Source organism: Trichosurus vulpecula, chromosome 7 (assembly GCF_011100635.1).
Source record: "Trichosurus vulpecula isolate mTriVul1 chromosome 7, mTriVul1.pri, whole genome shotgun sequence".
Taxonomy (NCBI): domain Eukaryota; kingdom Metazoa; phylum Chordata; class Mammalia; order Diprotodontia; family Phalangeridae; genus Trichosurus; species Trichosurus vulpecula.
Window position 1 is genome coordinate 119,021,272 of NC_050579.1, and position 11,271 is coordinate 119,032,542.

General features: G+C 36.7%; 1 protein-coding gene across 1 annotated transcript; it reads right to left on the reverse strand.

The window, feature by feature from the left end:
* Positions 1 to 2,077: 2,077 nt before the first annotated feature.
* Positions 2,078 to 2,565, reverse strand: LOC118857385 (60S acidic ribosomal protein P1-like). The gene has a single exon (XM_036768073.1). It carries the CDS (start codon positions 2,468 to 2,470, stop codon positions 2,123 to 2,125), a length of 348 nt encoding a protein of 115 aa, XP_036623968.1. The 5' UTR covers positions 2,471 to 2,565; the 3' UTR covers positions 2,078 to 2,122.
* Between the last annotated feature and the right edge of the window lie 8,706 nt (positions 2,566 to 11,271).

Below are 11,271 nucleotides of genomic sequence, written 5' to 3' on the forward strand. Positions count from 1 at the left end.
ATTGTCATAAATCTGTACTATTCTCAAGATTGACATATATATGTGTATGTATGTGTGTGTATACATATATAACATATATGAAACAATACAATCCTATATAAGGATGTAAACAGTTTGCCCTTATTGATTAACAAAGTTTGTGGGTTTTTTCCCCTGTTTACTTTATGTCTCTCTTGAGTTTTGTATTTGTAGATCAAATTTTCCATTGTGTTCTGTCCTTTTCATCTGGAAGGTCTGGAATTCCCTTATTTCATTGAATGTCCATCTCCTTGCCTGAAAAATTATGCTCAATTTTGTTGGGTAGTTGATCCTTGGTTGTAGTCGAAGCTCCTTTGCCCTTCAGAATATCATATTTCAGTTTCTCCTGTCATTAAATGCAGAAGCTGAAAGATCCTACATGATCCTGACTGTAGTTCCATGATATTTGAGTTGTTTCTTTTTGGTTGCTTGCAGTATTTTCTCATTGACTTGATAATTCTGAAATTTAGGTATAATATTTCTTGTAGTTTTCAATTTGGGATCTCTTTCAGAGGGTGATCAGTGGGTTCTTTCAATGACTATTTTACCCTCTGCTTCTAGGACCTCAGGGCAGTTATCTTTGATAGTTTCTTTGAAGATAATGTCCTGGGCTCTTTTATTTTTCATTGTGAATTTCTGGTAGACCAATAATTCTTAAGTTGTCTCTCCTGGATCTATTTTCCAGGTCAGCTGTTTTTCCAATCAGATATGTTATGTTTTCTTCTATTTTTTTTCATTCTTTACATTTTGTTTGACTACTTTTTGATGCCTAACAGAGTCACTGGCTTCCACTTGCTCAATTCTAATTTTTAATGAATTGCTGTCTTCATTTTGCTTTTTAGTCTCCTTTTCCAATTGGTTAGTTTTACCTTTCAGGGTATCGTTTTCTCTATTTAGATTCTGAATCTCCTTAGCCATTTTGCAAATTTTACTTTTTAAAGATTTGATCTCATCAGTGATTTTTTTCCCATTTTTTTAATTTTACCTCCCTAATTTACATTTTAAAATCTTCCTTTAGCTCTTCCAGGAATGCTTTTCAGATTTGAGACCAGTTCACATTCCCTTTTGAGTTATCAGATGTAAGTATAGTATCAATGCTGCCTCTTCCAAATTGGTATTTTGATCTTCCCTGTCTCCAAAAAAGGAATCAATGGTCCTCAGTTTTTTTGTGTGTTTCTTCATGTTGGTTAGCTTTTTCCTGGCTTTAAAGTGGATTTCTGCTTTTGGGACTCAGGGAGCTCTGTCCCAAGTTTCTTGTTCTGGGAATTGTGAGCCTAGTTAGTAGCTTTGTGTGCTATGGCCTCTGGTTCCTGATGTGTGGGGAGGGGTCATCTGGCTGCTGGAAGTCTCCTCTTCCCTGGGAGTGCTCTCCAGCACCGGTGGTCTCAGCCATTGTCTGTGCTTGTGTCTGCCACTTCCCTGGCTGTGCAAAGGCACATCTGGGTTCCTGGTGTTGACCCCTGCTGGCTCTACTCTTCTGGGACTCAGGAACTCCTGCTGTTTGGCTACTGAAGCCCCACTTCTGGCTCCTCAATTCCAGGGTTTTTCCTGAGTTTTTCTCTATGTCAAGGAGGGAGGGAGGGATGAGAGCCATTTACCTGGACATTATGTCTCCCGGAAGTTCAAGAAGGCAGGTTTCAAACCTTTGGGCTGCAAGCCCCAGAAGTAGATGTCTCACAGCCACAGGCAATGTGCTGCTGCCTCCCGCCACTTTGACAGACTCTTGTCCTGTTCCAGGAGGCCTGGGAATCTCCACTGGATTTGTGCACCCAGTTTTCTTCCAGCCTGGATTGCTGGCTAGTTTTCACAGCTGCTTCAACTTTGGTGTGGTTTGGTGCAGTTCTGTGTGCTGGGTGCTCTCGCAACCTACAGATCTGTCCTGTTGACCTTGCAGACTCTCTAGGCTTGGAAATTTGCCCCACTCAGTCTTTTAGTGGCTTCTAACTCTCTCAAATCTGCTCAAATTCACTTTTATAGAGGTATCTGACAGAACTTGTGATGGAGGTCTGGTAAGACACTGTTTTCTCACAGCCATCTGTGCTCCGCCTTCCATTTTTTTTTTTTAGTTGAGTCAAGCTTTTTATTTAATGTTACAAAAAATTATCTAGTCAAACAGACCAAAGCCCATGTCATCATCGGACTCCTCAGATTCTTCCTTTTTCGCTTCCTCTTTCTTCTTCTCCTCAGCTGGGGCAGCTGTGCTAGCAGGAGCAGCCCCTCCAGCAGGGGCAGCACCACCAGCTGCTGGGGCAGGTCCACCAACTCCTACATTGCAGATGAGGCTTGCAATGTTTACATTGGACAGGGCCTTTGCAAATAATCCAGGCCAGAATGGTTCAACATTTACACCTGCTGCTTTAATGAGGGCATTGATTTTATCCTCCGTGACCGTAACTTCATCGTCGTGAAGGATGAGGGCGGAGTAGATGCAAGCGAGCTCGGAGACGGCCATTTCAGCGGATGGACGAGGAGACTTGTTTGTAGTGGTGCTAGTCGCCGGCTGAAGTGAGGGGTCACCCCAACACGGCCTTAGCTTCGGAAGAAGAACCGAGCACCTTACAGACAACTGAAGAGAGCTCCGCCTTCCATTTTTTTAATTCGATAAAATAATTCTTCAATAGTTTGATTTGTATGACATTAAATAAGTAAATTTAGATAGAATTGTATACACACTTGTGTATATATGTATGTATGTATGTACATATACATATTTATACATATATACACATATACATATGTGTGTGTATATTTAAAGGTAAAATCCCAAATATTTTATACATTCTCTAGTAATTTTAAGTGGAATTTTTCCTTTTCAGTCCTTCCTGCTTGATTTTGTTTCTGCCACAAAGAAATACTGATGATTTGTGTAGGTTTATTGTATATCCTGCAAGTATGCTGAAGGTATTATTTCAATCAATTTTTTAATTGGCCTTTTAAGATTGTTTAAGCATATCACCATATAAATGTAATGGTATGTAAAGGCAATTGGTAAATGGGAAGATCTTTCCCATCCATTTGAATAGGCTTCAGGTGGGGCTCTCGGGGTCCTAGGGGGAGTGGCTAAGACAGGAGCCAATGGTGGATGCCTGAGTTCTGGTCACTCAGATGACATCCTAGTCGATGGGATGACAGCTGGTGACTATATAAAAGGAGAGAACACAGCTTGGAGGTTGAGATGTAGTAGAGGGAGGAGAAGGAGAATTGGTGGCGGCAGCAGTGGAAGCAGCAGTGGCAGCAGCAAGCACTACTAAAAGCAGGATTGACCCTTGTGCAGACCGGAGGGTGCTGAGCAAGGGCTTGAGGTCGGTGGGTAATCTTCTTACTGGAGGGCCCTAGCATTGGGGGGAAGCACCAGTACGGCTTGGCTTGCTGCCATAATATTTTTCTGTAATCTTCTGATCACTATCGTGAGATGGGCGTATTGGTTTTGGAAGGTTCTTGCCAGGATATCAAATTGGGGACACTGGTCCATGGGTCTGCTATTTTGGAGCTTGAATAAATGCTTTAACTCCTCTGCCTTCTACTTAGAGAATTCCTTATATTCCGCAATTCTGGACCATTCAGGCATATTCATGACTTTCTTTGAAATCATGAATTCTGCCTTAATGATTTATGGTAGCTCTTGGTTACATATATACACAATTTAACATTTTAATAAAAAATATTTATTATTCCTCTCTCCTAGTGTTTTTGATACAAATCATTTTAATTTTATGAAAAGGTTTTTTTTTTTTCCCTTATGTGTTGGAATAACTGTGTTTTTAAAAATTTGTTATAGATACAGTTCATTAAGTATACCATCTTCATAAAATTAGACCAACTATCCATCCTTTGTATAAATCCAACCTGGATATAGCGTATAATTTTTGTAATATATTGTTTTAGCCTCTGTTAACATTTTCATTTAAATATTTTGCATTATTATTAAGTGCTATTGTTTTGTACTTTTCCTTTTCTGGTTTGATTATCATTGGTTTATGCATCAAGATTATATCTTTGTCATAGATGAAATATGTCGGAAGCCTTCATTTGCTAGTTTTACAAACATTTTCATAGTACTGGAATTAGTTGTTCTCTGAATGTTTCATAAAATTCACTTGTGAATGCATCTGATTCTAGATTTTTCTTCCTTTTGGAATCTGATTTATTATTAAATTTCTTACTTTGAATTTGGATTGCTTAAATTTTATAATTTTTTGTTTATTTAGGTATTTTATATTTTGTGTACATTTATTTCATTTAAGATATATATGGAGAGAGAGATGTATGTATGCTGGGCAAAATAGTCTAACAAAATTTTTAGTCTTCATTTATTGTAAAGTTATATCTATAATTTTGATACCAGTCATTTATTGTTCTTCTTATTTTTAATAAAATTAGGTAAAGATTATGTACATATTTTATTTTTAACAAAACCTTTCCTATTTTTATTAACTTGATGTTTTGTTGTTGTTTTCAAATACATTATTATCTTCCTTCCTTGATTGCCAGGGTTTCTATTCTCATTTTTAATAAAGAGTTTTACATATGTTGTTTTGCTAGGATTTTTTTCTGTATTTTTGTTACTAGAACTGTTTAGAGACATACATTTCCCCTAAAAGAATATTTTAGTTACAAACCTAAAATTTTATTATATTGTTTTATTATTGGCATTATCTTTAATAAAATTATCTATCATTTTAAAAATTTGTCATTTGATCGATCAGTTCTTTAGGATTAAGTTATTTATTCTCCTTTTGATTTTGAATATTTTTTAGTAGACCTTTACTTGATATAATTTTTATTGCACAGTGATCAGAGAAGAATCATAATATTATTTCTGCTTTAGTGCTTTGTTTTTTATGTTCTAATACATTTTCTGATTAGAAATTTCTTCTAATATATGATTGATTTTTTTTCCCAAAGGTACCACAAATTCTTGATAGGAAGTCAACCTTGTCATTGCATGTTTCTTAGTATATATTTACAGTTTATTTGATTACATGGCACTTAATATTTTTCATTAATATGCATTAGTAATATTCATTGATTTCTCTTGTTGACCAGTAGTGTCCAACTCTTCACGACCCCATTTGGGGTTTTCTTGGCCAAGATACTGGAATGGTATTCCACTTCCTTCTCCAGATCATTTTACAGATAAAGAAACTGAGGCAAAGAGGATTAAATGACTTGCCCAGGGTTACATAGCTACTAAGTGTCTGAGGCCAGATTTGAACTCAGGAAAAGGAGTCTTCCTGAATTTAGGCTTCAAATTCTATCTGTGCATATGTAATTAAGAAAAGCTTTTAGCACTTATTCAAAAGACTTTGGCCTTATCTCCTTGATTAAATTAGGTAACTAAGGTGGGGCCCCAGGTGGGGCCCATGGAGGTCTGATTATATCCTCACTCCCAAGTATGCCCAAAACCCCTGGCCATTAGGTGCTGAACTGATGTGGGCCTGAAGCCCTCAAGATTCTAGGGGGAGGTGCTAACTCCAGAGCCAACAGGAAGAACTTAAGTTCTGGTCTCTCAGATGATATTTGATGATGGCTAAAGAGTGCATAAAAAGAGAAGACAGAGCTATTTGCTTAGGACTCTCACTCTTGGCAGGTTGCTGATGTGGAGACTCTGGGCAGCTGTAGTTAAGAGCCCTCCAGCTGAACTCAGATGTTGAAGTTTTTTGTAAAGCAGATCAAAAGAACCTAGGCTTGCAGTATTCCGTGAGCTGGTTGTTGTGGGTTTTACACCCCCACAGCAGCTACTAGCCAGATTGTTGAAACAATCTGCTACACCACCTAGCTTCCCCTTTCTTTTGTTATTTTTACTTTTCTGCTTTACCTCTGTATTAGGTATAAAGATCATATTTATATCATAAAAAGATTACTTGCATCTCCTTTTTCCTATGTTTAAAAATAGTTTATGTGCTGTAATATCTACTTCTCTTTGAGTGTTTGATTGAATTATTTGTCAATGTATTGGATCCCAGGATATTATTTTGCCTTTGAAAGTTCATTTACTGCTTGTTCAGTTTCTTTTTCCTGACACTGGATTATTTTTTTTAAAAAGTTATGTCTGGTCCCTTAATCATTTTATTTTATATTTATCCATTTCATTTGTCTGTTTTATTGGCATATAATTAGGATAAATCGTTTCCTTTATTACATCTTCAGCTGCAAATTATCCCTTTATTTTTAGATACTGCCAATTTGATTTTCCTCTTTTTTATAATGAATCAAGCTATTTTATCAGTTACTTTTTATAAACAACTCAGTTTCACATATTAATTCTTTTTACTTTCAAATTTGTCATTTTTTTTCTTTGATTTTCAAAATTTCTAATTTGGTATTAAATTGGGATTTTTTTTCCATGCTCATTCCAAGCTGCTTTATGGGTTACATATACATATATATGTGTATCCATATGTGGATATATATGAGTGTGTGTATATATGGTCAATAGAGTATATGTTTAATATTTCTGCTTCTTTTGTAATTTGTCTGTGAAATTCTAATATATGATCAATTTTTATAAAGATATTCTGTACAGCTAAGTTGGATATAGCCTCCTATTTGTTCCCATTTAGTTTTTAAAGACCTATTTCACTTAAATTTTCTAATATTACTACTACTACTAGTACTACCACTACTATTATGCCACTGCTTAATCTTCTTGTCCTCCTTTCTTCTTCCTCCTCATCTTTTTTGTCTCAAATTTGCCTTAGTCTTTGAGGATTACATTCAGGTCTCCCATTATTTTTATTTTTAATCTTTATTTCTTCCTTTTAGTGGCTTAACTTTTCTTTTGATTATATTCTATCTAAGCCATTTAGTGCACACATTAAGTAATGATACTGATTCATTATCTCTGGTGCCTTTAAATACAGTGAGTTTTGCTCTTTACATCTTTTAATCATGTCTGTATTTCCTTTTGCCTTGTTTGAGATCATGATTGCTATCCCTGCTTTTCTAAATACATCTGAAGTATAATAAATTTTTTCCAACCTTTTTCTATTTCAATTGTGTTCCTTATGAGCAGAATATTTTTTACTCTGCCTTGTAACCAATTTTGCTATCTCCTTCCCATTTTATTCATAAGTTTATCCCAGTCATATTCTTCTTCTCTTAAGATGAGCAAAACAGTACAACACCACCCCAGACATATTTTTTGCCTGAACTCCATCTTTGAACTTTAAAATCGTTTGGGTACTGAACTACCAGTGTGTCTTTTCCAATTAGAATATGAAGACTTCATCATTGTATAGCCTGGACTACTTGGTTGCTGGTCTGGCCATGTCTTAAGCTCAAATGGATTTATTTCCTTTCTGGTTCCCTCTTACTTCTATATTTGCCTTTCAAAGCTTCAACTCAGCTCTGGTCTTCTCTTCAGGAATATTTGATTTTTTTTATTATATCAAAGGCTCATTTTTTTCTTTGTAGAATTATGTTGTTTTACAGGGTAAGTTATCTTATTATAAGCCTTTATCTGTTTTTAAAAAATGTCTTTTTTGGACTATCATATTCCAAAATCTCTTTTATTGTATTCTATAGCTATCAAGTTTTGTATGATCATGATTGCAATTTCTGGGAACTTGCACTCTTTCTTGCAGCTTGCAGCTTTTTTTTTTAACTTGGAAGTTCTGGATTTTTGACTATGATATAATTTTATTTTTCTTTTAGGAGGTAACACTTGTATTTTTACTTTTTCTTGGAATGTAGTGTTCAGATTTATTTTTATGAAACAATTTTCAGGTAGTATGATGATTTGTAGATTATTTTTCCTTCCCCTATTGTCTACATTGCTTTTTTTGAATAATATATAACGTATTTTCTTTTTCATTTCCCCCAATACTTAATTTCTTGTTGATGCATGGAGTCATTGATTTCTGTTTGTCCTATTATAATTTTCAAAATCCAATTCTTGGGTATTACCATGATTCCTTCTAAATTATTAATTTTCCTGTCCATTATTTCCTTCCTAGCTCTCATCTTATGTATTCTTATAGTTTATATTTCTAACTTCATTGCTTCCTGATACTCACATAGTATTTGTGGCCAAGTCATCATTCTCTCCTGTGATTTACTTATATATGCTATGGAATTTTCATTTCTTCTAGGTTTATTTCTTGGGTCTCAGGAAATCATATCTCTTCATTCGATTTGAAATTGTTTTCCTATTTATTCATGTACCAGGGTTCAGTTTCTGGATTGGAAATATATACTTTTATAAAACTCTGTTGCCTTTCATACTCTTAGATGATGTGGCAATAACTTCTTTGTTTCCTTTTTGCATAGTCTCAAACCTAGAGTTGGTTACATTCCTTCCTGTTGACTGGGTACAGATTGTGGAAACCCCTTTGAACTCTCCTTGAATTTTCCTACTTGATCAAGTCTCTGGTGTTCTCCTGAGGCCATAATCCTCTCATTGGGCCTTTCATTGTCACAGCCTAATCTTCCAACTTTCTGTTACCCCTAACCTAACCCGCCCTTCATAGTCTGTCACCTCTATTGTCAACTCAGGCTACTTCCCACCCTCGATCCTATCTAGATCATTCTCTTAGCCCAGGTGTTTGTAACAGCAAGCACCTCAGCATACCCAGAATGGCCTGCTAGCACAGGTTCTTTTGTTCTGCTTTTCTAGGAAACAGTGCTCAAAAAGGGGTTAACAATCCTACTTTTAATTACATTCACTACTTCAGGGGAAAGGTCAGCACCCTGACCAGCAGAGAAAACAAAAGCAGAGAAATTAGCTTAAAGACCAAGAGACAGGGCTCTAACTGCCTCATCAAAGCAATATTGCGATACACTTCACATACATCACTGGAGTGAAAGAGCCTTTACATGTGAGCAGTCAGGAAGCTCTGAACATATGGCTGCTCAGAATCTCGGCCAGGAAATCAAAAGTTCCTTCTCATAAGTGAGTCCCCAAAGCAAAATACCAACCTCAGAATATATATACACTTTTAGCTAATAGGCTCAGAGCCAGAAGGCATCACCACCTTCCTGACTCAGTGCCTAATTAGCTTAGTACCAAAAGGTGTGAAAGCCTTTCTACAAGCAAGCCTCCCCTAAGCAACCTCCTCCTTAGGCAAGTCCCTCCCCAAATGCACTCTATGTGACTCAGTATGTATCACAGCTGTGAGCTGGGCCAGAGCTCAAAACAGGTCACATAGGCCTATTAATGGATGGGGAAGATCTTCCTATTCCATTAACATTACAGTGTTTGACCTTCAGTCACCCCAGTCTACTGGCTACTCCTATCAAGATCCTCCCTAGACCCCTGTTCCAGTCACCCCAGACTAGTTGGTCACTCCTGGATCCCTCCCACAGTCTTTCTATATATAACATCGATCTCGTTTCTATGAAAGTGCTCAGATTCAATCTGCCTCCTTGCATCAGCCATTCAAATGCTCAAATTCTTTAAGAGTCTGGCCAATATGGCAGATCTTTAATAAACCTTTTATCTTTCTTTGGCTGAAAGAGGGCTTGGATTGAATTCATTTGGGCAGGACCCATGTGTTGCTATTTTGGGGTCCCAGTACCCCTAAACCTCAACACTGTGACTTTTGACATGCCCTAACTAGAAGTTGTTGAATTACTCTAGTGGCAGGCTTTCTTCAAGATTCCAAGTGATATGCTTCCCAGGTACTGCTCTGACCATTTCTTCTTTTTTGGCTCTTGATATGGCTCAATGTGAGTATTCTGTACAGTAGATGTTCTGGGTGCTGATTTGCACATGTCTCCTTCTGTTAGTTCAGGTGTAGGATGGCTGGGCTCTGTGTTGCACTTGGACTACTTGGGCTCTGGATTGTCTCTGTTGCCTCCTGTGTGTTTGGTGCACAATTGCCTCAACACTGTGCTGGGACATGCTGGCTCCTGAAATGATTCTGGCATTACCTGCCACTGCAATAGATGCCTGGGTGCTAGTCTGGTCCTGTCAACTGCTGTGGTTCAAGAAGACTACCTGGCTGCTAGGATGTGCCTGACTCCTGTTGTTTCTGGGGTGAAAGATGCCTTTAGCTCTGTTTTATGTTGTATGTACACATTACTTTCATGCTGAGCCTTCTGCCTGCCCCAGTTTATCTTTCCTTAGAGGCTGTACCATTTTCTGGCAGTCAATTTGTGGAGTACTGGACTATATAGAGAATCTAAGAGCCATTTTTATTTTGTATTTTATTTATCACTGTAACTTCTGGTACATTTTTAGAGCTTTTCTGGGGATTTGTGGGGATTCTGGACTCCTGCTGTTCCTAACACACTGCCATTTTAATCAAAAGTATGAGATTAAATTCAGAGAGATGGTAAGAAACCAAAATATTAGCAAATACCAGAAATTATAGGTGACCTGAAGGAAATCAGCAACTTTGGACACCAATATTTACTCATTTATAAAATACATAGATAAATATATAGTGAGACAGAGATATAGACAGAGCGATAATAAACCAAAATTCTTAGTGCAGTTTTAAGCTTTATTTTTATGCACATATGTAGATACTGATGGAATATATTGTCTCCTCTGTGGAATGGAAGCTATTTGAGGGAAAGAACTGCTAAATTTTTAGTCTTTGTATGCACATTGCCTGGCACATAAGTAATTAATAAGTCTATTTACAATTTTAAATTTATACTATATAGGGAAACACACACACATAAATGTTTTCTCCCACATATCCATGTATTAGGGGCAAGGACTATAGATAAAAATATAAGCTGAATCAAGAAGAAAATAAAGGGAATATTGGGCTGGATTGCATTTTGAAAATTTTGCATTGGTCTCAATAATTCTAAGTTGCTCCTTGATAATGCAAATTCCTACCTTTTCAACTTAAATATCCTCCTCATTTTGTCATATGGCTAAAAATCATGCATTATCAAAATCTAAAAATAAAAATTATTTTAATAAAAAAATAACAAAAAGGGCAATGAAAAATGCATTGCAGGCAAGATCAGTCTGTGGAATATTAACTATGACTTCTGTGCTAGAAGTGGTATAAAGGAGGGAATATTATTCCGGAAACATGATTAGAAAAGAAGGTGAGCCAGTCATGAGTCAGATTACTGACCAATACCCACACAATACAGTGAAAATGGGAGGCGGGATGAGAGGTGGGAAGCAGAATACCTAGATGAGTACCTCTAACATTTTATATAGATCCCGCTGGGAAGGTTTATCTTGGGAAATAAAGATGAACTGTGCTATGGAAAGGCATGAGTGGGAGGTTATGTGGGACACTGAAAAGATTACTCACATGAATCAGAACAAAAAAATTAAAA

Excerpts from the sequence above, each read along its gene's own strand:
- LOC118857385 (XM_036768073.1), bottom strand. The coding sequence starts at position 2,470 with ATGGCCGTCTCCGAGCTCGCTTGCATCTACTCCGCCCTCATCCTTCAC.